At 55.8% G+C, this 24,068-nt stretch overlaps 8 protein-coding genes across 8 annotated transcripts; 3 read left to right on the top strand and 5 right to left on the bottom strand.

Moving 5' to 3' along the window:
* Window positions 1–415: 415 nt before the first annotated feature.
* On the bottom strand, window positions 416–5,173 carry K437DRAFT_8439 (uncharacterized protein). The gene is made up of 2 exons (XM_013385687.1): window positions 1,976–5,173; window positions 416–1,906 (listed from the first exon to the last, which is right to left on the bottom strand). Exons 1-2 carry the CDS (start codon window positions 4,894–4,896, stop codon window positions 427–429), a joined length of 4,401 nt encoding a protein of 1,466 aa, XP_013241141.1. The 5' UTR covers window positions 4,897–5,173; the 3' UTR covers window positions 416–426.
* A 3,452-nt stretch (window positions 5,174–8,625) lies between these two features.
* Window positions 8,626–10,603, bottom strand: K437DRAFT_8413 (putative glutathione-dependent formaldehyde dehydrogenase). Its single transcript, XM_013385686.1, has 4 exons — window positions 10,354–10,603; window positions 9,503–10,175; window positions 9,127–9,426; window positions 8,626–9,050 (listed from the first exon to the last, which is right to left on the bottom strand). Exons 1-4 carry the CDS (start codon window positions 10,501–10,503, stop codon window positions 9,031–9,033), a joined length of 1,143 nt encoding a protein of 380 aa, XP_013241140.1. The 5' UTR covers window positions 10,504–10,603; the 3' UTR covers window positions 8,626–9,030.
* A 1,546-nt stretch (window positions 10,604–12,149) lies between these two features.
* Window positions 12,150–12,623, bottom strand: K437DRAFT_279320 (uncharacterized protein; the record flags this gene model as incomplete). Its single annotated transcript, XM_013385699.1, has 3 exons — window positions 12,150–12,295; window positions 12,402–12,425; window positions 12,533–12,623. The coding sequence occupies 3 exons, from the start codon at window positions 12,621–12,623 to the stop codon at window positions 12,150–12,152; spliced, it is 261 nt and encodes an 86-aa protein (XP_013241153.1).
* Window positions 12,624–13,241: 618 nt separating this feature from the next.
* Window positions 13,242–16,714, top strand: K437DRAFT_227794 (ubiquitin-activating enzyme E1; the record flags this gene model as incomplete). Its single annotated transcript, XM_013385698.1, has 6 exons — window positions 13,242–13,392; window positions 13,498–13,724; window positions 13,795–16,086; window positions 16,164–16,236; window positions 16,305–16,522; window positions 16,595–16,714. 6 exons carry the CDS (start codon window positions 13,242–13,244, stop codon window positions 16,712–16,714), a joined length of 3,081 nt encoding a protein of 1,026 aa, XP_013241152.1.
* A 1,211-nt stretch (window positions 16,715–17,925) lies between these two features.
* Window positions 17,926–18,437, top strand: K437DRAFT_275922 (uncharacterized protein; the record flags this gene model as incomplete). Its single annotated transcript, XM_013385697.1, has 2 exons — window positions 17,926–17,983; window positions 18,056–18,437. The coding sequence occupies 2 exons, from the start codon at window positions 17,926–17,928 to the stop codon at window positions 18,190–18,192; spliced, it is 195 nt and encodes a 64-aa protein (XP_013241151.1). The 3' UTR covers window positions 18,193–18,437.
* K437DRAFT_8381 (uncharacterized protein) lies at window positions 18,401–18,988 on the bottom strand. Its single transcript, XM_013385685.1, has 2 exons — window positions 18,683–18,988; window positions 18,401–18,593 (listed from the first exon to the last, which is right to left on the bottom strand). The coding sequence occupies exons 1-2, from the start codon at window positions 18,945–18,947 to the stop codon at window positions 18,490–18,492; spliced, it is 369 nt and encodes a 122-aa protein (XP_013241139.1). The 5' UTR covers window positions 18,948–18,988; the 3' UTR covers window positions 18,401–18,489.
* A 537-nt stretch (window positions 18,989–19,525) lies between these two features.
* On the top strand, window positions 19,526–22,186 carry K437DRAFT_8134 (alpha/beta-hydrolase). Its single transcript, XM_013385684.1, has 3 exons — window positions 19,526–20,910; window positions 20,988–21,625; window positions 21,714–22,186. The coding sequence occupies exons 1-3, from the start codon at window positions 19,737–19,739 to the stop codon at window positions 21,963–21,965; spliced, it is 2,064 nt and encodes a 687-aa protein (XP_013241138.1). The 5' UTR covers window positions 19,526–19,736; the 3' UTR covers window positions 21,966–22,186.
* K437DRAFT_258924 (uncharacterized protein) lies at window positions 22,065–22,801 on the bottom strand. Its single transcript, XM_013385696.1, has 2 exons — window positions 22,448–22,801; window positions 22,065–22,370 (listed from the first exon to the last, which is right to left on the bottom strand). The coding sequence occupies exons 1-2, from the start codon at window positions 22,511–22,513 to the stop codon at window positions 22,110–22,112; spliced, it is 327 nt and encodes a 108-aa protein (XP_013241150.1). The 5' UTR covers window positions 22,514–22,801; the 3' UTR covers window positions 22,065–22,109.
* Window positions 22,802–24,068: the final 1,267 nt, after the last annotated feature.

Raw genomic sequence — 24,068 nt, 5'->3', positions numbered from 1 at the left:
GTAACTTCATGCATGAAGCGTTTACGGATGACGAAGCCAACCCTAATTGGTTGACAACAGAAAGACTGAAGATCTCAGGTGAAAGAACACCACTGATGCTTCCAGTCTTTCCAGCTAGTGAACAGTACGATCATGCCCTTGTGGGGGATTGATGCGCTTGCTCTCTGAGAATGAGAATTGAATGGCTATCATACATGGCGAATGCTCGTATCAATTATGTGACCCCATGCCAATGCGAGTGCGGTTTAAGAAGGGTGCATTATATGGCTTGTGTATTTTCGAGAGTTGCGATTGCGATTCTGATTAGTCAAGGTATCGTATCGATCATGCTGGACTCGCATATGCGTTGGAGCCGGAATTGCTTTGAAAAAGATGGAGAGATTGCAATGAAATGTGGGAGGTAGCTTGGAGGATGTCGCTAGAGCGCTACTGAAAGAGTGCTCCGCATCCTGTGACGGCGTTCGCAGGCTCGTCAGGTCTGGGCGTAAGCCGATACGGCTCCAAGAGCGGCATAGAAGATTCTGGCGCGAGGAACGGGTGCGCCGGCAAGCCTTGGTCTGTTGCGAGCGCGGTGATCCGGCTCTCGATGCTCTGAGAAGAGAGCTCGCTGCGCGCGAAGCCTGCACGCGCCGGCGAGCGAGGTGTAGGCGCGACGACACGCAGAGGCGTGGCAACGACGGTGACACCGGGCAAGGCATCAGACGTCGCTTCAGCCGCCTTGACAATGGTGGAAACAAGCCCTGGGGGGATGGGTACCTCGGTGTTTCCAAGCTTGTTGAGCACACGTGGAACGCTTGTCGACGTCGCAATGTGCCGGAACTTGGACTTAGGCGGTCGCGGTGGCTTCTCGAGCGGTTTGCGAAGCACATACGGCTCGTGCTGGATGTTGCCGCTGCGAATGGCCGCTTTGGCTTCCGAGCTGCTGAACTCGCGAGTGCCCGCTGAAAAGTAAGACGGTAGGCCGATGGGTGCGGCACACCAAGAGACGGGCCTTCGTTCCTTCCTTGCTGCCTTGCTTCCTTCCACGTGACTAGCATTTTGAGTCTGAATCATGCAAAAAACAGTACCGGGCGTCGTCACCTGCTGCTTGTTCTCGTTCTTCGTTGCTGCTTGCTGCTTGAGGGACTGAACGCCCGAGATGGTACTTCGCTTTCGCAGCTGATGTTCACGCTTGGACACAAGGTCACGCCACTCGGCATCAATGTCTCCAGGGGTGTAAGGCACGACTCGATCGAAGGGCAAGAGACCGTTCGGCAGGTCAAAAGTGCTGGGACTGCGGCTCATCGACTCGTCTGAGCGTGGCTTGAGGACGCGCGGAGCGCAGGGAGGCATCTCTGGCGTAGACGGTAGCTTCGACCACATGTCCCCCTCGATGTCGCTCATCTGCCTGGCACGAGGCGTGGCGCCAGTGTCGTTGGCGACATGCTGGCATGAGACCTGGAATGAGCCTCGCATGGGCGAAGGCGGGAGTGGAGGAGTGGGCGCCATGTCACGTGCCAGCGCTAGCTCGAACGGGTTGATAGATGCGAAGGCCACATCTGGGCGAGGGGTACCTGCACCTTCCGAGACGATCTCGCTCAGCGCCGAAGGAGACGGAAGGCCGTTGTGCAGGCGGGAAGTGTTGCGAGCAGCTTCCGCGAGAAAGGATTGTCGGTAGAAGCTTGAGGGCAGAGGCAGCCTCCGATCGAGGCCGACAGCGGTCTGCACGCTGCTTGCCACCGAATGGCCGCCCTCTGTATCGCAGCGCTCCATAGTAGGACCACGAGCGAGAGTGGTTTGAAGACTACTCGCATCGGAGTGCCCACCCATGCTTGCACAGCGGTCAAGACGGAGAGACGCGAGCGACGCGGCGTACTTTTCGAGCGCATTGATCGTCAGTGGCTGCGTTCCGGGGCTGCTCATACGACTGCGGAGAACGCGGCAAGGAAAATATCAGCGCATGCTACCTTTCACAATTGATCGTGGAAGCACTGACCTGTTTCCTTCAAGGTCAGAGAAAGCCGACAGGCTCAGGTTGTTGCCTTTGAACTTGTCCTGGAAATTTGCCCCCGACGGCGTGTGGGGCTCCGCCTCGGCTGTCTTGCATGCTCGAGGGCTGCGAAGGGTGGGCGGGGTAATCCCAGCTTCATGCTTGTCATTGCTGCTGCTTCTGCTGCAAGTACCACTGTTGCTGTTGCGCCTGATCCCAGCGCTCGCCTCGTCCATCGCACTTAACGGATAATCGAAGATAAGCACCTCGTTTCGCGCCTCCGTCCCGTTTCCATTGCAGCTTGCAACATCGCCACCGGTCGCATTGCGCGATGCATGGTGATCGCAACTTGGACTGGGTTTAATACTGCGAACCTCGGCGACGAGCTGGCTGCCACGACGCGAGGGCAGCGCCGGGCTGATGTCTGAGCATGCTACATCGTTGAGGAATGGTGCGCATGTTAGTGACGATGATAATGATGAGGCGTCTGCTCCGAGGAGACCAGCAGATACAAAGGCAGATGGAGCGGCCAGAGCGCTGACCGGAGGATGAACTCTGCCGCCACCGCCGGCAGCGGCTGAAGCGTGCATGGGTAGAATCTCGACAGCGCGCGACGCGATGACGGAGCTAGAGAGATGATGGACGGGTGTGGCAGTCGTGATCCTGGGGAGAAGCTGCGCTTCCGTTGATGCGGTGTAGGTGGCTTGCAAAGCAGTCACGCTGTCCATCATCTCGTTTGTATGAGCCGTCGGCACTGTCGCTGGCGAAAGAGCGAGGTATGACGGCGGCCTTCGACCGCCAGGCTTGTTGCGACCCACCGGGGAAGTGACGCTATTGTTTCTCGAGACGCTGCCCGGCGTCTTCGCCTCGTAAATATCTTCGCCCTCGCCGTATATACACGCTTCCTCGTCGTCCACAGGGCTAGGGTTGTTTGTGGCTGCAACGGACACAGATAGCGGCATTGGGGCTGCCGAGGTCGTTGTCGCGGTGGTGGTGACAACGGTATTGGAAGCGTCATGCAGCGATGCAAATGTCGACGCGAGCGGCAGCAGGGCGTCCTTACGCACCGAGCTGGACAACAAGAATGCCGGCTCGAGGCTGTGGCGCATCAGGCGATGCGTAGCACCGTGGTTCGCTGCGCTGTGTACAATTCTGGAGCTGGAGCTGCTGCTATTGGGAGATGGATCGCTGGACGTGCGTTGGATCGGTGCGTATATAGGTGGCATCGGCTCGGAGACGTGGACCTCGGTGACCTTTAGAGGTGGTTCGTCGGTCAAGCCGACCTCTGCTGTGAGAAAGGCACATTGATGGCTGTCGCCGTCACTGCTGCTCCCGCTGTCCTTGTCGCTTCCGATCGGACACTGGCCTGCGTTCCTGCCGTAGGCGAGCGTAGCGAGCGCATCGACAGCCGCACACGACGCCGGGCCAAATGGTACTTTGAGCTTGCGCTCATCAGCTGCGCCATAGCTTGGATCGTGGTCCACCGTCGGCGGCAGGTTGAAGCACATATTCTTTGGGCTGGCATCGGACGTCGAGATCGATGCATAGCTCCCGTTTCCCGAGATAGAGGAGCCAAAGGAGCTGTGGCTGCAGCGGCTGCTCTCGGAGCCTTCCATGGTGACGCCACCCCCGCCGACTTGCAGCTCCTCGAAACCGAGACCATCCTTCGGAGAAGCTGCAGCAACATTATCACTGTTGCTAATGCTCGTGCAGCTGCTGCTGGTCGTGGCCGAGCTTCCACTCGAATGTTCCGCGCTGTTTCCCCAAGCTCCAAAGCGACTGTCCCAGTGCAGCGAGATAGGCCTCCCCTTGCGGCCTCGGCCGATGTTAAGCGGCATGCACTCCGCCAGCGCAAAAGCCGGTGCTGATGGCGGCTCGGTATCAACAGAAAACAGCCCGCGAGGAGGTACGGAGCCGCGGTTGGACTCGGTGCCAGGCGGGCTTATAAGTGTATCAATGGTGGTGTCCGCCAGCGCATCGGAAGTACCAGCAGGGGCGGCGACAGCGGGGTCGAACGTGTTGACAAGATTGAACGTGACCATGGCGCCTGGATCCCCAACTGCCACAGTGCTGGTGGCAGCTCCGCCTGCAGCTGCCAGATGGCAGCCCGACGAGCCGAGGGCGATTTCCTTGAGCGCATCGCTGAACGTAATGTTGCCGCTGGACAAAACCGTCTCGACGTCGGCAGGCGTGACGGTGGCAGGCGGAGCGGGTAGCAGACTGTCAAAGGTGCCATTCGCGCTCGTTCTGCTGCTCGCGCCGGTGCTGGCGCCTGTACCGACGGAGCTGCCCAATGTGCCCCCCTTCATTGCACCTACTCCAGTGACAGTGCCTGGCTCGGCAGAAAGGGGCGGCGAGACGAGGTTGATGTGGGGCCCAGAGCGCAGCCGTTCCGTCAAGGCAGTAAGGGTGGAGCTACCCCTGCCAGTGCCTCTGCCACCGCCTGTCTGTGGTGTGGTACTGGCGCCAGCGTGCGGGCCGTACGATCTGCCGCGCGGCGTGCCATAGACATTGTGTACGCCGCGCAAGGCGGCGCCGTTGCAGATGCTGTACGCGCGACGGATGGATGCCTTCGGCACCGATGCGCCGCGTGTATATGTAGCCATATTGTCCTGCATCAACGTGGTGTGTTCTTGCTCCCTGGTCGGTTCGTCGCAGCAGGCAGCGGCTGGCCCCGTCTTCAAAGACGTCCTTTTCTTCATCGAGGCAGCAACAGCAGCGTTCGCCACAGCAACGGCGGCAGCGGCCGCCCTAGCAGCGACGGATGGTGTGCTGGTCGCCTGTAAGTGACCGGGACCTTGCAGCGGCGCACCTGCGGCGCTTGTGGTAAAGTCCTGAGCGACCGCTGCCACAGAGTAGGCCGGCTGGGCGCTGATATTAGCGCCGGGTGGGGCCAGAGGCTCGGCGACCACATGTGCGGTTGCCATTGTCGAGGGAGGGTAGGCTCTGCAATGCCGTGCGGTGCAGTGAGGTTGAAGGTGCAGGCCGAGACGGGAATGTGCTGCCAGTTGGATAGGTAGGCGAAGGGGTCGACGTGGTCGGGGCGAGCGCCAGGCTGTATCTTGCGCCTTTTAGTGTTGATGACCAGAGGATCTGTGGGGATGCCTTGACGTCCAGCGTCAATATGAGCTCACCAGATTACGGTGACCTCGAGTGAAAGGGGATGAAGATGTGTGTAAGACTTGAAGACAATGATGGGGTCCTGATGATGAGGTGGTAAAGGCTCAATGAGAGAAGGATGAACTGGAGATTTGTTGAGCTGCCAGCAGTGATCTTCGCACGTCTGCTCTCATCAAGGTGCGCATGGACAATCTCTCTCGCGCGGATAAGCAGCAGAGGCGTCTTGTCAGCCGTCGAGACTCGAGATCTTGCCAATTGCCAAGGCGAGATGGGGACGTTGCTGGCGGAGCGCATGCCGGGTGGCGCAAGAGCAAGCGAGGCAGGGATAAATACACAGTAAACCAATGACGACCAAGCATGAGCGAGGGACACACAAGGAGACAACAAGCCAGTCGGTCAGTTAGTTAGTCAGGCAGTCGGCAAAAAGACATCGGCTGGTTGGTCAAAGCCCCTTGTCCGTTTGCCTCTTCGTCCACGAAACATGCCACGTACATATCGACGACCAGCAGACCAACAACCGACTCAACTCACATAGGCTAGGACTGTGGAAAGGTAGCCAGGGTTCGCCTGGTCGTCCATCGACTGCTGCTGTCTCAGTCTGCCTGTTGTCCACATGCGATACGCAGGACCGCAGGTGCACCACCAATTTCTCTGGTGCTCTCTGTCAACCAGCCGGCTGAGGGAGGGGTTTGGAGTGTCGGAGGTGCTCGTTGGTCAACAAGCAATACAAGCTCTGTGCAGACGAGATGCAGGCAGACTGGAAGCAAAACGCGGTCTGTGATCGCAAGCAGCCGGCCTTCAACTATGATCTGTGCAGATAGCTTACAGCAATACTCCTCCCTCTCTTCTCCTCCCCCCTGCCAAAAACCTCTTCGCTGCGATCTGCGAGGAGCCGCCCTGGATGCAGACCAGCCGCCCAGGGTCCAAGATGGAGATCGCGGGGATGGTGGTTGGTGTTGATAATCTCAATTTCAATTCCAGCTAGCCTGAGTCCAGCTGTTCAAGCGGGTGTCCCCATGTGCAGGATAGATATTAGGTGAGCTAAAATGGCGGCAAGATGACTGCGTTGGTGCGCACGGTCCAGCCCCGCTCGCTAGCGTCTCTCAGTACTTTCTTTTTCAATCGCCTTTCTTTCTTTTCTCTGCCTATCCCTTCGCCAGTCGACTGCATTGTGATCATGTGCTCTTGCGGGCCGCTGGGAGCGGCCCTGCTTGATATTGGGTGTTTGAGCAGGGGGTTGGCTCGGGCTCGGGCCTGGTTGCGCGTGAGCTCTCTGAAGACCTGTTGCAGCGCCTTGGAACTTGGAAATGTTAATTGGTCGGGACGGACAGTTGCAGCATCGATGGAGACGGAACACGCGCAACAAGGCATCCCAAGCACCAGCCAAGGGTCTAGTTATTCAGCAGCAGGCCGCAGGTGCATACTCAATTTGCCAAGCTGCGCGGGATTCAAGCATATGCATGCAAATCAGCAACGTGGCATTGGATGAGAATGGAAGGATGTCACTCTAGCCACGGCAGAGCTCGGCCAAAGCGAAGGTCGGAGAAGAGGACCAGGCGCCAGTGAGAGGCGAGGCCCCGCTTCGTGGAGACTTAGAATATTCAGCGCAGAGTGCTCGAAATGCGTACTTTATGTAATAAACACGGTGGCGCACGACTACATGAAAATCATTCAAAAAAACCTGTCGATTGTCTGCTAAGCTTCGGCCCTCATGGAGAAATGGACCCAGGGGTGCCATCGTTTGGCTGTCTGCATCTGACGCACGCTGTACGGTTCCAGTTCATTCCTGCATTCCTGACTCTGTCTATGAATGATGTCTGCCTCCTTTGGGGCGCAAACCCAATTGCAAAGGAGGCAGGCGATGTGCTTTTACAATGGATTTATGTAGGAGAACTAGACGCGATATCAGTAAGCTCTGAGCTGCTTTGACAGGCTCTGCCAGGTGCTCTGAAACCCAATTCCTCAAGCTGAAGACCGTACGCCTCGGTCTGACTCGGTACGCGAGGCTAATAACAACGCTGCAGCAGGCTGCAGTACAGCTTCCCCCTGATTCGAGGATTTCACCGTACAGTCATGATGACGTAGCACCTGGTTGCCAGACGCCGGTGTCAGGATTTTAGGTGTGCGGTCTGCCGTGTGCCATGCTGTGGACGAAACTGGAAGCAGAGTTTGCAGGATGGGGCGATGCGCTTCGATCGCGATCGAGGGATGGAATGGTGAATGAAAGGGCGTCGTTTGGTTGAGAGATCCATCCGATCGATCACAAGATATTTCGGATCCGCGAGTTGTAGTTCGCTGCGAACCGTGTGGTCGCATGGCAGTGTCAGGCTCTAAATTATAGAGTTCATCCGCGGCGGAAAGGAGAGCGGAGATGAACCAAAGGAAGCTGGACATTCAAACGATTTGAAAGTGGTATGCAAGGGTGGCCTGCACTCTGGCGGAGAGTCGCAAACTCGCAACAAAAACAAAATGCAAGGCAACAGCCACTGTGACGCAATTGACGCACACATTGACGGCAGCATTCAAACCGGCGCGCTGCGCACGACTCGCCTCCCCACCAGTGTCAAACGCACACTGTACTACGAGTATGTACAAGCATATACGCGTGTCCCATCCAAATAGAGACTTTGGTGTTTGCCAAAAAGCATTTGCCGGCGCCATGCCTGGCCGGTGGACTTCGAGCATCTGCCTGAGAAAGTGCCGGCAAGAGTGCGAAACGACCTGCGAAAAGTCCTGAGGAAGGCCGAAAAGGGAAGATATTGGGGTGAGGGTCTTTGAGCGTTCGAGACTGTGTGAGGGCAAGCATTGGCAGTGCAGGGGCAAGCAGGGTAGAGAGCATCGTTTGATGCATCGCTGCTTGGAGCCGCCTAGGACAGCATCATGAAGTCTTGAGGGCTTGGGAGTTCGGGACGCTGGCAATTCTCACAGTCTGTGTATGAAGTGTCTTCGCTTGGTAAAGACTCAAAGAAGAGAGGTCGAATGATGGTGGCGATGAGAATATGTGCTGCACGGTGGATTGTAATTATATCCATATATCGATCGCGTGTCTTGCTCACTTTGGAGGCGGACACATCGGACCCTCTAGAATCTGGGTACTGAACCTTCTTCTCGGCCCTTTGTTGCCCAGCCATTAGCAGATGGGCTAGACATAGACCCAATTATATACCCATACCTCATGTCCATGAATCCTCTGACCCTCTGACGCCAAATATCTGCGCTAGCGGATGCATCATTGGTTTGCGACCTTCCCTTTCGTCGGGAGACATACATAGCGCTCCGAAGAGGGGGCTAGAAAAGCTGTGTCTAGCGCAAGTGGAAGAAAATTTGCACCCCTTGCGACTGTGCGTTCGTTCCGTTCACCGACAGAACCCTTTGTCGTTCTATACGAAGACAAGCCACCCAGTGGGCGAGGTATCTCACCCAGTATAAAGGAGTGCTTTTTGCAGCTTTGCCTCGTACAGTAGCCTGCGGCCCCCTGGAGGCTTTCTACACCTTCGTTCCCTCTTCATGTTGGTCCTCCCGTCTTTTGTGCTTCTCTCGAAATGCTCAACGGTGGCGGATATTCAAGTAACAGTTGCAAATCGTGCGCAACGAGCTTGTCAAGGAGCAGGGTGGAGAAGCTCAACTGGCAACCGTAGACACTTTAGAAGAACCTGAGCATCCAATCAATCGAACCTCAGTGTCGACCCCTCGCTGTTCGCGCCCCGGCTGCTCGATAACACAGCCCAAGCTTCCGGGGCTTCAAACAGTATCCAAAGAGAACCGTTGAAAAAATGACGCCAGCAGTCTCCCTGTGCGCAGCTTGGGGAATGGATCGCGGCAAAAAATCAATTTGAGGGCATTCTCCTCTCGCACCCATTCGAAGCAAGCCCATGCAGGATGTTCGTGGACAGATGCTCGAGCGGGTTTTGTCAACGGCGCAGATTTCCCGCGCGGCGCAATCATGACATATCCGCCACGCCTGCATCGAATGGCCGACAACGGGTCAGCTCATTCCTCGCGAGTATGCTTTCCAGAATGCTTCGCGGGCGACTTACAGCGGATGCACTCTCCCTGGTGCATGTAGTCGAAGCCCTCGTTGAGCTTGTCGAGCGTGGTGCTGTGAGTGATATACTCATCCAGCTTGAATTCTCCCTTGAGGTACTTATCCACCATGCCGGGCAGCTCACTACGGCCCTTCACGCCGCCGAACGCTGACCCCTGCCACTTGCGCCCAGTCACCAGCTGGAACGGCCGTGTAGAGATCTCCTGCCCGGCTGCCGCAACGCCGATGATCGTAGAGACACCCCAGCCTTTGTGGCACGATTCGAGTGCCGCACGCATGACGTTGACGTTGCCTGTTGCAGATGTAATAGGTGGATGCGTCAGCGCGACAAACATCATACATGGCGCAAGATCCCACAGTGTACACACCAGTGCAGTCAAATGTGTAGTCCAGACCGCCATCGGTGATCTCGATGAGGTGGTCAACGATGCTCTTTCCTTCCGGCAACTTGGCGCTGTTGACAAATTCAGTCGCGCCAAACTTTTTCGCCCAAGTCTCCTTGCCGTCATTGATATCGACCGCGATGACACGCCCAGCCTTGTTGAACAACGCACCCTCGATGACACCGAGCCCGACACAGCCGATCCCGAAGACAGCGACGTTGGATCCTTGCTCGATTTTCGCCGTCTTGGTCGCTGCTCCAAAGCCAGTCGTGACGCCGCATCCGAGCAGGCAGCACTTGTCCAGCGGCGCTTTGCGCTCGATGGCCACAAGAGAGTACTGCGAGACGACAGTGTACTGCGAGAAGGTGGACGTGCCCATGAAGTGAAACAGCTCCTTGCCTTTGCATGTGAAGCGCTTGGTGCCATCCGGCATCACACCTTTCCCTTGCGTAGCGCGCACCGCACCGCAGAGGTTCGTCTTACCGCTCTTGCAGAACTTGCACTCGCGGCACTCGGCTGTGTAGAGCAAGATGACATGGTCGCCCGCCTTGACACTGTCGACTCCCTCTCCTACAGACTCGACCACGCCGGAACCCTCGTGTCCGAGAATGGCCGGAAAGGCGCCTTCTGGGTCTGAGCCGGACAGTGTGTATGCATCCTGAAGTGAGAAGTGGAGAGAAGAAATGGCCATCTCAGCAAGGTTGGGCCTAGGCACGTCACTCGCCCCGCTTGGGATTGCATATGTTCGAGGCTCAACCACGATTAAGAAGAGCTTGCGGGCAGATCGCATTCTCACGAGAGCCGCTCTTTCACCATGACCATGTGCAGAAACTCACTGTGTGGCATAACCCGGTGTACTTGATCTGCACTCTGACCTCCCCTTTCTGCGGGGGCGCAACCTCGACCGTTTCGATTACGAGAGGCTTGCCTGCCTCCCAGGCCACAGCTGCCTTGCAGGTGATGGTCTTTCCTTCGTGCTGCGACATTTTCTGGTGTGATGCGGGTGTGTTGCGATTGGATCAGCGTGCCAGTGCTAACTATGAAAGATGAAAGCTGTCCACTCGTTAAACTTTCTAAGGATTGCAGGAGGCAGCGCATATATGAGGTAAGGGAAAGAAGATCGCTTTTGTGTTGGCGTGGATGATGTCGTGCGTGAGCGGGAGTGCGATCGGTGAGTGACGCACAGACAGCACCAGGTCATCGAAGAAACACTGCTCTCGTGCCTTCACAAAGCAGCAGGACAGCGGATATGAAGGCAGCCGCCTTTACGTTGCTCTCGGCCGGCTGGAGTTTGAGTCTGTCGGTCGATTGAAACTGCCTGCAGGCCTACAGCCAGGCGATCTTTCACTCCACAACTCGGGCCCCTCTCAGCAGTCGATGGGAATCCATGAGCTGTTGTGATCACACATCCATAGCCACCACAGTCACTGGCCTGCGCTGGTCTTACCGTTCTCACCGGTCTGGCGACAAAGTAGTTACTGACCTCGACTTTGTGAGCGCCAACAATTTCTTGATGGCTTATCATGGAGGGCCAAGTTTGGTATTTCTGCCGACCACCGCCACGCGCTCACCGCTTATCTTGGCCGCCGCCGATCTCGCTCTGCTCGTGGTGGGCGTCAGCCACCGACGAGTGTACACAGGAAGGTGCTGGCAATTTTGATCGAGCCTCCCTTTAGTCCAAGCAAGTGTGAATTTTTGCAGCGGCGACAGCACATAAAAGCAGATCAACCGCCGACGTTGGCCGTCAACAACTACGGCTTGTTCTCATTCTCTTCCATATCATATTCTCTGGAAATGAGGCCCTCGAATCCTAGGTCGAACGCCTCCCCCTCACCGCGTCCAACAATCCATACTCGTTTAGGATCGTGCAGGGGACGAAATCAATTGTCTTGATAAGGATGTTAAGACGTGATGTTCATACCATGCACGCAGACTCTCGTTACCTCCGAGTGCCGCGGGTAGAACTTCATTCCGGCACCTCAATCTCGACGTCCTTCGCCGTCTCCCCTGATGGCGCCGTTCATTCCCTCAAGTCAAACTTCCTCAGCTTGGGAGATGGGGCTTTTGATGGAGAGATGGCTGACCTGGTCGAGACACTGGCCCCATGAAATGATCTGCTTGTCAATAGTCGGCCAATAGAACGCTCGAATAGCATCACTGTACTCTTCCTGCACTGCAGCAATCCTCGCATCGCAGAGTGGGCTTTAGGCCAGACGTATGATTGCAGAAATTGAGATTAAATGATTGCGATGAACAATGCATTACTTTCAAGCGCCTAGTCTATGCCGCTTGTTTGGCCCATGCCGCCTTCTCTGCACACGACGAGCATGTTACATTGAACGAAAACGGGGTTTCTTCAATCGTTCGTGCATCAGACTTTCGATGCATCCCAGTCAGCACATGCGCCAAAGGAGTCCAACATAGCATGTAGAAGCGCAACAATCTGCTTCCGGCTCCGGTAGTCATGAATGCGTCTTCGCCTTTAGAAGTACAGTGACGAGGTGAAAGACAGCCGCAAGGCGTGCCCGGCGTCATTTTGAAGTGTGAGCGACGAAGAATCGCAAGAGCCATCGAAATCTCTGTGCCGCTAGAGCGGGGCGCGCCCCACAGGGGGTCCTCCATCTTGACCGTTTCAGATCTGGATGCGGCTATACCGCCGATGCACTCCGAGCTGGCAGGTGCAAAATACAACGAAGGCGAGGTAGATAAGAGCGACGGTGTAGCATGTCGACCCTACTGCTTGGCCATCCTTCGGGCCCCTTGTTGAGCCCATGAATGCTGTCAGGGGGCGAATCGGTGGAAAGGAGAGGAAGATAGGAGCGAGTGCGAATCAATCATGTAAGTTTCAAGCTTATCTGTGAAGTATAATCATGCTGCTGTTCACCTTCCCAGTTATGCGAAAAGCCATCTGCACACAGCGAGAAGGAGAGCGTCACAATGTAATCAGTCAGCACCCCACAGTCCAGCAGGGGGCTTGGCGATTCGAGGCTAAACCAGCGCCTCCTATCGACTCACATCCGATGACAGTCAGACACACGACGCCGAATACCGAGACAATCGTGCAGCAGCCAGCCAGGCCGGAGTGCACTAATGGCCGCATCGCCATCGTTGGCGAGAGAGTCGAGCGTGATTGAGTCCGACCGGTGAGGAAGCCGGCTGAAAGGGAGGCGCAAGAGACGGCGAAAAGAGCCACAGGGGTTAGCAGTGCGCTGATTTGAAAGGGCACGCCTGTGTTGCAATTGGGATGCTCAACCAGCACGAATGATGGGCCTGATTGTCTCCAGCACAGGTCACTAGAAGCCCCTTTGCGATTCGAGCTGAAACACGTATTGGCTGCAGCCACATGTGGGTGAAGGCCCGCAGGAGACTACAGGCTGGTGGCTGTCACATACAGCAGGGCCTCTAAGCATTCAAGTTTGGTTCCGCGTTCCGTCTGCTCTCGTTCCGTCCCGCGTTCAGGCCACGTCAAGCGGTGCCTGCTGGAGAGACTGGATGAAGGGGGGTCGAAATCGAGGTCCATCGCCCGGTCAAGCATCTCACCTCGCTCACATACATATCCATTATCTTTCGATCTACTGTGGCAAGAGCGAGAGACGATCGTCAAAGCAGTCGTCGATCATTTTCAAATCTCGAACTCGATTCGCAGAACTGGATTCGGTTGAGCTGAATTTATTCGGAACGCTTATCGAAGATCTGCCGAACGCCACATTTGCCAGCTTTCAAGATGAGCGAGATGAAGGTCGACCACGACGCCAACCAGATCGATGAGGGTTTGTACAGCAGGCAATTGTATGTCCTTGGACACGATGCCATGAAGCGCATGGCAGTAAGCAACGTCCTCATCGTCGGACTCAAAGGCTTGGGCGCTGAGATCGGTGAGTTTCTCCCAGCGTGACGGCGCAGCTCAATTGCAGATGCGCACGAAGCACGCGTAGCAAAGCAGAGTTGACTTAGAATAATCTTGGATTGCATACCTGCAGCCAAGAACGTTGCGCTTGCGGGTGTCAAGTCTGTAACCCTGTACGACCCAGCCAAGGTGGAGATCCAAGACCTTTCTTCGCAGTTCTTCTTGCGGCCTTCTGACATCCGAAGCGGACACACTCGAGCGGAGGCGACTGCGCCGCGGTTAGCAGAACTCAATTCTTACGTACCAGTCAAGGTGCTGGAGGAGAAGGAGCTGACGAAGGAGGTGCTTTCACGCTACCAGGTGCGTGCACGTCGTGGCCAGGCTGCATGGAGCCGAATGGTGCTGAAGCCCTTTGCATCGATTGTGACAGGCTGTTGTCCTCACCGATCAGCCGCTTTCGCGCCAGCTTGCGATCAACGACATTACGCACTCTTCGAGGACCCACTTTGTCGCAGCAGACGTGCGCGGTCTCTTTGGCAGCGTTTTCTGCGACTTTGGCGAAAAGTTCCCCTGCATCGACCCGACTGGCGAGCAGCCTCTGAACGGCATGGTCACTTCGATCGACAAGAGCGCCGATGGGCTCGTCACGACGCTCGACGAGACGAGGCATGGGCTGGAAGACGGAGACTACGTGACGTTCAGCGAGGTGCAAGGGCTGGAAGAGCTGAATGGGTGCAAGCCCCGAAAGGTTACCATCAAGGGCCCCTACACATTCACGATCGGCGACACGACCGGCCTTCAAGGGGAATATAAGCGTGGAGGTACCTTTACACAGGTCAAGATGCCGAAAGTGATCGACTTTAAGAGCCTCAAGGAAAGTCTCAAAGCACCAGAGCACCTTATCTCAGACTTTGCCAAATTCGACCGCCCGCCCACGCTGCACGCTGGCTGGCAAGCCCTTTCTGCATTCTGGGACAGGGAAGGGCGATTACCAGAGCCAAGGAGCGAGTCAGACGCCCGGATTGTGCTTGCTCTCGCCAAAGAGATATTCAAGGCCGCCGGCACCGAGGGTGAACTGCAGGAGAACGTGGTACTCGAGCTGGCAAAGCAGGCGCGAGGAGACCTGTCGCCGATGGTCGCATTTGTCGGTGGCTTTGTAGGACAAGAGGTGCTCAAGGCATGCAGCGGTAAGTTCCACCCACTGCTCCAGCACATGTACGTCGACTCTCTAGAGTCGCTGCCTGCGGACACGAACAAGCTGCCCGAGTCGGACTTTGCGCCTCTCGGCACGCGCTATGACGCGCAGATCGCTGTCTTTGGCAAGGGCTTCCAGGAGAAGATCGGCAACGCACGACAGTTTCTCGTCGGTGCCGGTGCGATCGGCTGCGAGATGCTAAAAAACTGGGCAATGATGGGCCTGGCGACCGGGCCGCAAGGCGCCATCCATGTCACCGACATGGACACGATCGAGAAGAGCAATCTCAATCGCCAGTTTCTCTTCCGGCCCAAGGATGTCGGCTCCTTCAAGGCAGACACTGCAGCAGCGGCCGTGACCGAGATGAACCCGGACCTGAAGGGAAAGATCGTCTCGCATCAGAACAGAGTTGGCCCAGAGACCGAGGATGTCTACGGAGACGACTTTTTCGAAAAGCTGAACGGCGTCACGAACGCACTGGACAACGTACAGGCGAGACAGTACATGGATCGGCGCTGCGTTTACTACGAAAAGCCGCTGCTCGAATCGGGCACGCTCGGCACCAAGCTCAACACACAGGTCGTCGTTCCGCACCTCACTGAGTCATACTCGTCCTCACAAGATCCGCCCGAGAAATCGATCCCAGTATGCACGCTGAAGAACTTTCCAAACGCCATCGAACACACAATCCAATGGGCGCGCGAAAAGTTCGATGAGCTGTTTATTAAGCCTGCCGAGAACGTCAACCAGTATCTGACCCAGCCAGATTATATCGAAACGACGCTCAAAGCGGGCGGGAGTCAGACCGAGCAGGTGCGGCAAATCAAGTCATATCTCGTCGAGGGTCGGCCGATCTCGTTTGAGGCGTGCATCGCGTGGGCTAGGCTCAAATTTGAAGAGGACTACAACAACACCATCCGACAGCTGCTCTTCAGCTTGCCTGCAGATGCGGTCACTTCGTCCGGTCAGCCATTCTGGTCGGGCCCCAAACGTGCGCCAAAGCCAATCACGTTTGATTCAACGGACCCGCTCCATCTCGACTATGTCATCTCTGCAGCCAACTTGCACGCGTTTAACTACGGCTTGCGAGGCGAGCGGGATCCAGCCGCCTTTCAAAAGGCGCTCGCCAATGTCAAGGTTCCCGAGTTCACGCCCAAGAGCAATGTCAAGGTGCAGACGAATGACAATGAGGCGCCGCAGCCGGCGGCCCAAGCGTCCGAGACGGAGCTGACGGAGCTTGCGAGCAGCCTGCCGCCGCCATCTTCGATGGCCGGATTCCGGCTCACGCCAGTCGAGTTTGAGAAGGACGTCGATGACAACTTCCACATCGACTTCATCGCCGCAGCGGCCAATCTACGCGCGGTTAACTATGCCATCCAGACCGCTGACAAGCACAAGGTCAAAGGTATCGCTGGCAAGATCATCCCGGCGCTCATCACGTCGACAAGTGTCGCCAGTGGCCTTGTCTGCCTCGAGCTGTACAAGATGCTCGATATGGAGCACAAGACCATCGAGGACTATAAAAATGTGAGTGGCGCCAAGATCGCGAGACGCTGCGCGAATGTGTCGCTTGAGGCTGACGTCATCTTTTCATTCGGTCCCAGTCCTTCGTCAATCTTGCTCTACCGTTCGTATCGTCCGCCGAGCCGATCCCTCCCGCAAAGAACAAGTACTACGGTACGTAGTTGACCTGGCGTGTTTAATTTGGCAGCAACTGACAGGTCTTACACGATTTCGATGCACAGACAAAGAGTGGACGCTCTGGGACCGCTTCACTGTTCCAGGCAACCCGACTCTCGGCCAGCTCATCGAGGATTTCAAGACAAAGGAGAAGCTGGACATCACCATGGTCAGCTCGGGCGTTTCGATGCTTTACTCACCTTTCGCCAAGAATAAGAACGACAGGCTCAAGATGCCCATGAGGCAGTTGATTGAGACTATCAGCAAGAAGCCGATCGAGCCAGTGAGCCGCACGCGATGCAACTCTGAGTCTGTTGTCGTGGGGCCTTGCTAATGCCTTGAAAATCACCTGCAGCATGTTAAGTGGACTGTTGTCGAGATTATGGCCGACGACGAAGACGGCGAGGATGTTGAGGTGCGTCTGGGCAAAAAAAAATTGTTGCACAACGCAGCTCTCTTACCTTCCCCTTCTTGATCCATCGCGTCTTTCCCAGGTTCCCTTTCTCAAGGTCCAAGTAGCGTGAAGGCTGTGGGGGGAAACAGACCGATTAGACGCAAAGATCGCGCAGATGTATTTTACTATCTAGGCTACGCACGGCGTACGACAAGGCAGACGGTGACCTGCTGCATGCCTCTCTTGATGCACCTTAAGCGTTTACCGTGTCAGGCGCACTACCCATCCGCAGTGTATACGATGTATGTAGTACACACAGATAGTCGTATGCAGTGCATCTCTATGGCTGGCAGTCATCTGCTCAGCATCGCTTACGCCGCCGACCAGAAGGAACCGAACGCACAAGATTGACTAGTATGTAGGGATAAAGTTTTGAGTTGGCCTTGGCGGTGAGATCGGGCGGCGGGAGCTGTACAAAGGCAGCCTGTGCAGATAGGTGGTGGGGGCGGAGGGAGGCGAAGTCTCGGGGACCCGGCGAAAGCTGTGTGATATACTCTACAAGTGACAGGCGCGTCGCATGTTGCAGCATCCGCAGTTCCTTTCTGCTCCATCGTTCCTCCTCTTCACAAGCGGTCCTCCCGCTCCTTGGCTATTCCCAACTAGCAATGATTTTGCTTCGTGGTTGCTCCCACACTTGTTAAAAGAGCAAAGGAGATGTGCTCATACATCCCAGGCGGTCTTTGTCGTAGTTATGTCTGTTATCTTGGGGTTTTGGAAACCTCAAGTGGTTCGAACAATGAGGGCCGAGGAGACGAACGCCATTTAAATGTAAGACACCAGGTTGCATATGGTTGGATGGCGAGCATGCATGACCGCCACTTATGCATCCTTATGGTGCTTTCGAACAAGACTCGGGTTGTACGAATGGTACCGGTTGTACCAACAGCAAACGCACCAACGCAATGGCAGATCACATGAAGCCTCGTTTCCTTTGGCACCATGGACCTCGATACCCTTGACCCTGCTTACTACACTGTCGCTGGCGCGGACGCTCCTACTCAATCATAGTAGGTGCCGCTCTTCTTTTTTAATTACCAGTCACCGTGGGCAGCACCTAGCCTCCTTTCCCAGATGTCTTTTGCGGAAACGCTTTAATTCTATTTTGGCCAGTTCTGACCTTCAACGATCATAATAGCCAGTTGTAGTCCGGACCGTCCAAATCCTGCGCTTCAGAAGCAACCGTACCGACGCACCATTCTGCTCGCTTTTGCGTTTTTAAGGAAAACAGCGATATGCCCATGGACAAGATCACGGGCCAATACACGAGCATCAATGAAGACGTTCTCAGCAGTGCGTTCGCTACTTGCCTGGAAGCTCACTGCTCCCTGTTCTTTTCGCGTTGACTCAACTGCTTGATTTCAGCTTCCGGATCTACGACGCGTATTCCTATCCAGATCTACGAATGCCAGTCTGAGGCCATGAGCTATGGTAATTACGGTCCTTACATGTATGATCAGTTCCACCTGCCGACGAAGAGCATTCTCTTGGGTTCCGTGTAGCTCTTGAGATCTTGGACTAGCAGCTCACGATCCACGCATAAACTCTCCTTTTCGAATTCTAGTGCCTGGCCAGCAGCCGCAACTACTAAAGCACTAACGTTGTAGACCAGATCTTGTTGTGCTACGCACTGTGCAGCTTAGACGAGACGCTGGCCCCCGTGTCCTAACCGTCGGTGATATCATTTGTTCTTTCAAACCCCCACTGGTGGATTGATGTATGTAAATCTGATGTGCTACTTGTGAGGTATCATGCCTTGAATACAGGAGCCCTTGCTCGGACTACAAAAACGGTCACCTTTACAGAGTAGGCATATTGTGCGGCAATTGCGGCATTTCGATGCGGTGAGCTGCCCAGTCGCCATGGGAATATGGACATGAGGTCGCGTACGCTGCCGGTGGAACTTGGAGCGTTGGAGCGTACCGCAAGGAGTAAGCATGGACTGACTAACCCTTCTTGTAATTAGCACTCGCTTCATACCAGAGAACTCACGCACTATGACGCTCATCTTCCATGGTACACCTTCATTAATGCTTGCGATGGAGACGCTCCAGCCTGTGTGAGTCGAAGTTGGATCAGGAATCAGCATAGCATAGTATCGCATGTGGTAGGGACGGCGGAGATACGGGGCCGTGTCGCATGTGTGCCGGCCGAGCCGGCGTTTAGCATTGGCAGCGCCGCACATTCCCGGTGGATTCCCTGGGATGCCAGGAATCCGGCTGCCGGAAACCCCCGAAGCCCAAGGTGTGCCGTGCATCACAATCCCCCGTAATCAACTCTGTTTCTATGGTTGCCAGGAAACAAGGTTTGCTGGGCTGACTTCGAGATAGCATATTGCACCTGATAGATACACCAGTTCAAAGCTGCGTTTTCAGCTGAAATACTCCTTCCTTCTACAGTCGTCCCATCCTCGTCTGCATGTGCAGCGTCGTTATATGACTGCCTTTATTCAGGACGCGAAGTGCATATGCGCACTTTGACCGACGTTCACACATCCAATCGCGCCCTGGTTGTCCACCACCTCGTCCGCATCCCACTGCACAAAGCCCGTTTCAAGAATTGCCCGTATCCTGACATACCGCCAGCTACGTCCAGCAGCGAGCAGCTACTACCTGCAAGCTGACGTTTCACGTGCTTGCCAATTCCGGCGCCTCCTCCAGCTTTCAAGGGCTCATCTTATATCGCTTTGTCCGACTAGGACTATCAAAGGGACAAGGCCACAGGCGAGACTTATCAGAGCAAACAGAGCGAAGTGCGTGTGGGGAGCTGCACGTAATCGTTCAAAACGCCAGCATACCTGCTTCAGACAAGTCTGCCACTCGCGGCAGCAGCGATAACACATTCGTTAGATCAAGCATTAAAATCTTATTTGCTCCGACAAACGACAGCTCGTAGTATCCAAGTCGTCCTTTCGCACCGCAACAGCGCCAGGACGAAAAAAGGCGCAGTCAGGGCCCATATTTGCTTCGGAGACGGGTCCCTCTCACATTCTGAACAGCAAAAAGTCTGGAACGCCACATCGTCTTCCTGCCCAAGCGCATCCAGCATGGCGTCCCCTGCAACGGTCCCTGCGCCCGTCCAGTCCCCAGGTACCGATGCTCAAAGCGGCATATATACACCACCGAGCATTCCATCGAGCTTCCGCGAGTCATTCTCAGCATGGCTTAAATCGCGCCCAGCACGTGACGGTGCAGACGCAGAGATACATCTGTACAAGCGGCACACGCCGTACTTTAACGGCGCCACCGTCGGCAACGTGCGCAATGGGCGGATAGACCGCGTCTGGCGCGACACGTTCGGCAGCAAAGACGAGGCAAGCAGCGGGGACGATGCGAGGCGCAGCATTCCCAATCGCAACGTGGACAAGGTCGAAAAGGAAAAGATGGGCCTACGCGCTACGATGGGTACCAGGCTCAACTCGACTGATGGGAAAGTCGGGTTTGTGCATCTTGTCGACATTGACCGCGATGTCCCTCCCACAAATTCCACGCCTGTCTCGTCATCTTCTTCATCCACGTCAACCTCGTCTGCCTCGTCACCCACGGGAACCATGACGCCGTCGGCCCCCAGCAGTGGCTTCCTCCAGTCGCTCTGGGCCAGCAAGGCGCCGCGGCAGATCAACACGCTTGAGATAGGCTCGCCACACGTTTCACCAGATGCAACACCCGAAGAGTGGGCTAAAGAGCAAAAGGTCGTCTTGCTGCATGGGTATGGCGCAGGAACCTCCTTCTTCTTCCAGAATATCAAGGCGCTTGCAGAATACACGCCAGCGGAAGGTGCCACTGGCGGCTATACGTCTAGTCGCTTGTTCGCGCTCGATTGGCTCGGCATGGGGCGCAGCGCTCGGGTCCCATTTCACGTGCCAAAGAATGGCCTGCCTGGTGCTGACACTGGAGCTTACCTTGGCGCCGGCGATCACGTAGTCGCTTCGAACAACTGCGAGCCAAACCTCTCTTCGTCGGCGTCGGCGTCGCGGTCATCATCCCCCTCTCCAGTCGGCACAGCAGGTGCAGAGGAATCAGACATCATAATAGCGCGTACGCTTGCCGCCGAGTCGTTTTTCATCGACTCCCTTGAGAGCTGGCGCCAGGCGATGCGCATTGAGCGCATGACCATCATCGGTCACTCGCTTGGCGGGTATCTCAGCTTGGCGTACGCGCTCAAGTACCCGCATCGCGTCGAGCGTGTCGTTTGTGTCAGTCCCGCAGGAATTGGTTCTAGTGAGTAAGCACCGTCAGTGCAAGAGAATGACTCATGCGCAGCGACGACGTCTGACTTCAATGCTTTGCCTCTGCAGACCCTAACGAGCCAAACGGCACAAGGGGTACATTTGCGCCCAAGAACCTACAGGCGGCATCGCGCGAAGACCTCACGCAATCGCCTGCCATCGGTTTGAAACAGATGCAAGAGCAGCAGCAACAGGTGGAAGACGAAGGGATAAAGGAGGCAATAGCTGAGATTACAGGCGAAGATTCGAAGCGCAAGTCGATCGCGTCTGCAAGGGCCGCCCTGGAGCAGGTGGGTGTGCAGGCTGTCAATCGGCAGACCATCGACGCCGCTGCTCCCTGCGCAACGACCGACTCCAAAGTCAACGCCAACGCAAGCCTGAATGCCGGCGCCACCGGGAATGCAACCGGATCTGTGCCGGCATCGGCATCGACACTAGCCACAGATCAAAAGCCGAGCCCGCCACCGCGCATCGGCCGCCGCACGCGGGCGCTCTTCACATGGCTATGGGACCAGAACATCTCGCCGTTCGCGCTGATCCGCTCCTCGGCTTTCTTTGGGCCCATGCTGACGGGCCGGTACACGCGCAGGCGTTTTGGTGCGCTGCAAGAAGAGGATCTACGCGCGCTGCATGCGTACAGCCATGCTATCTTCAGCTCAAAGGGAAGTAGCGAGTATTGCTTGAGTTACATCTTGGCGCCTGGAGCGGTAAGTGCAGCTCTCTTTTCGCTCGTTCTGTCCATCATCGTCCATCATCAATGCTGCTTGGATGCTGACGCTATAACCTTTGTCACAGTTCGCACGCTACCCGATGCTCTACCGCCTCGCGCCCCTCCGCATGCCCGTCTCCTTCATCTACGGCCGGCGCGACTGGATGGACGTCGCTGCTGGCCGCTTGGCATGCCGCGCGCTCGCTGACGCTGGCAACAAAACCGGTTCCTGCTTTGTTGTCCCCGACGCGGGGCACCACGTCTACCTTGATAATCCCAAGGCGACGGATACGCTGCTCAGTTGCATTCTCAAGGGCGAGGTTGACGGACGCATCTAGCGAGTGTGAAAGCATAAACGTCCGCATTACTTCGATTTCCCCCCCATGTGATGAGGAAAACGTATATGAAACAGGTAAGGTACACGAATAAAGTAGTTGACGATGAATAATACATCTCGCGCACCGCCACCAAAGAGTGCAACTCTACAACTTGGAATCGGGCGGATCCAATTCCTCCAATACCTGTATTGCCACCTCTCTCCGAACTCTTTCGTACCTGTGCAGACTCTCGCGCAGCTCTTTACCCTCGTGGACACTGCAGGTGCCGTCCATCAGGACGATGGAATCGTACAGCGAAACAACCTTGCCTTCGCCTACGCGCGGCTTGGGCGCGTGGCTCGGGTGCAACGAGCAGTCGTTGGCGACTTTTTGCTCTAAGCAGTAGGTGCTGAAACAGTGGATCACCTGCATCGTGCCGTTATCATCCGGACAGGCTGAGTACATGTTGAATATAAGAAATGAATGCGCACCAGCCAACTCACACCATTCCCAGCTTCGAGCTGGAAAGGCTGCAGGAGTTCCGTGCCGTCTCGAGCTCCCTCGCGCATGTGATTTGCTCGGCTTTTACCTCTGGGTTAGCAGTTGTCCGCTCGGGGCACATTCGCAACTTACAGTCCTCTTTGAGCAGCAGCATGACCGAGTCGCTCGAGATCGAATGTTCCGTGCTGACGAAGTTGCGCGTCCGGGAAGTCGGCCTGCGACAAGCGATATTCAAGTTCATAGCTCTTTCCCTGTGACGAAATATGATGCACGTGCATTCAGTTCCATCGGGGTCAGATCGAATATGCCCCAGATTTGCTCCGTGTCTTTGCCCATCTGCAGGCGCTTGAAGGACGTCTCGCAAAAAAGCGGATGGCAATTTTGGCGCTTGCCGTCTTCCGCACTTCTGAAGCAAAGCTGGACAGGATACGCTTCGGCCCCATCAGCCCCATCAGCCCCGTCCGCCCCCGTCTTTTTCTCGCCCACTGTACGCTTTCGGTGCGAACGTTTTACATGGCGTCGACGTTGCCGTTTGACTTGGCTTTTAACTCTTTGCGCATGATCCTCCCGATCTCCTCATGGCTAAGCCCAATAAGCTGTTGGTGCGAACTCTTGGAGGTGTTGATGGCGCTTCTCGAGCCTCTCTGCACGCGGACATGTGCCCCATTGCTCGAATCGGCAGGCGGAAGCACGACGGGTGCCCAGGTGTAGGATTCGCATATTGGACTTATCTGGTCAAGAATCGGCTGGTGTATATCCAGCTTCTGCATACGGTCCAGCGTTTGGCCGCTGATACCATCACATTCCCCTTTGACTTGTTGGAGAGTGAACACAAACGGATTTTAGCACTCTCGGCACGGCAAGTAGCAGCATGGCGCATTGACATCAGAGTTTGCTTCGCTGTTACCATCAACCAGAAGATGAGCGTACCACTCCAATGAGCACGATTTCTGCGACGCTCTCCTTCATATCTGCTCGGCGCTATGTTGTCGTGAGCGAAAGCTTGTGCCAGAGAGGTGCGCTCCATGATGACCAACGAGAAGAGCAGTCCGGTGCCGCCTTCATTTATGCTCCCGCCGACCTCACCGTCCGAGCTGAATGTAATTAGATATAATATGTCGCAAGCGCATCAGCCGCCCACGTCATGCCGGAGTCGGCTCCACGATTCAGAAGCATTGCTTAGCAGAGTCTGGGCGCTTGGACGGTCTTGATTGATCAATGTCAGATAAAAAAGATGGCTACAAGACTATGTCCGAGTGCCCTGGGAGACATCCTTACTCTCGTGTAAAACAAGAGTGAGCCGACCTGAGTCTAATTTCGGTGGGAAGAAATGCTGAAGCCTTTCACCCGTGATAACTGGAACATCTGAGGTACCGTGGTGGGTTCGCCGTTCGGCGTTCATCGTTCACCGTTGAAGCCTTGATGAATTGATTCGCTCATACTTTGATGCGTTCACTAGCAGCAACAGGCTGGCGCCAGGTTTGTGAGTTCATTGAGTTGCGGTTCTTACCACTCTGAAGGCCTGGCCCTGTTGCACTGGCAAAGTGACCGGAGTAATGCGCAGACCCATGTGTCTTTGTGTGTTCCCCAGCAGGAAGGGGACAAGGCCAACTTATTAGCTTT

The sequence above is a fragment of the Tilletiaria anomala genome (assembly GCF_000711695.1).
Source record: "Tilletiaria anomala UBC 951 chromosome Unknown K437scaffold_100, whole genome shotgun sequence".
NCBI lineage: Eukaryota > Fungi > Basidiomycota > Exobasidiomycetes > Georgefischeriales > Tilletiariaceae > Tilletiaria > Tilletiaria anomala.
Note: the sequence above shows the minus strand (reverse complement) of the source record. Positions and strands in the feature narration are given on the sequence as shown.

Coding starts and splice junctions, on each gene's coding strand:
- K437DRAFT_8413 (XM_013385686.1), bottom strand. CDS start 10,503: ATGTCGCAGCACGAAGGAAAGACCATCACCTGCAAGGCAGCTGTGGCC. Junction 9,427..9,502: donor CTACACATTTGACTGCACTG/GTGTGTACACTG, acceptor CATCTGCAACAG/GCAACGTCAACGTCATGCGT. Junction 9,051..9,126: donor CCAGGGAGAGTGCATCCGCT/GTAAGTCGCCCG, acceptor CATTCGATGCAG/GCGTGGCGGATATGTCATGA.
- K437DRAFT_258924 (XM_013385696.1), bottom strand. CDS start 22,513: ATGCGCGAGGGAGCTCGAGACGGCACGGAACTCCTGCAGCCTTTCCAG. Junction 22,371..22,447: donor AGCTCGAAGCTGGGAATGGT/GTGAGTTGGCTG, acceptor GGCACGATGCAG/GTGATCCACTGTTTCAGCAC.
- K437DRAFT_8439 (XM_013385687.1), bottom strand. CDS start 4,896: ATGGCAACCGCACATGTGGTCGCCGAGCCTCTGGCCCCACCCGGCGCT. Junction 1,907..1,975: donor TCTGACCTTGAAGGAAACAG/GTCAGTGCTTCC, acceptor CGTTCTCCGCAG/TCGTATGAGCAGCCCCGGAA.
- K437DRAFT_8134 (XM_013385684.1), top strand. CDS start 19,737: ATGGCGTCCCCTGCAACGGTCCCTGCGCCCGTCCAGTCCCCAGGTACC. Junction 20,911..20,987: donor TCCCGCAGGAATTGGTTCTA/GTGAGTAAGCAC, acceptor TTGCCTCTGCAG/ACCCTAACGAGCCAAACGGC. Junction 21,626..21,713: donor ACATCTTGGCGCCTGGAGCG/GTAAGTGCAGCT, acceptor CCTTTGTCACAG/TTCGCACGCTACCCGATGCT.
- K437DRAFT_8381 (XM_013385685.1), bottom strand. CDS start 18,947: ATGCACGGCACACCTTGGGCTTCGGGGGTTTCCGGCAGCCGGATTCCT. Junction 18,594..18,682: donor GAAGATGAGCGTCATAGTGC/GTGAGTTCTCTG, acceptor CAACGCTCCAAG/TTCCACCGGCAGCGTACGCG.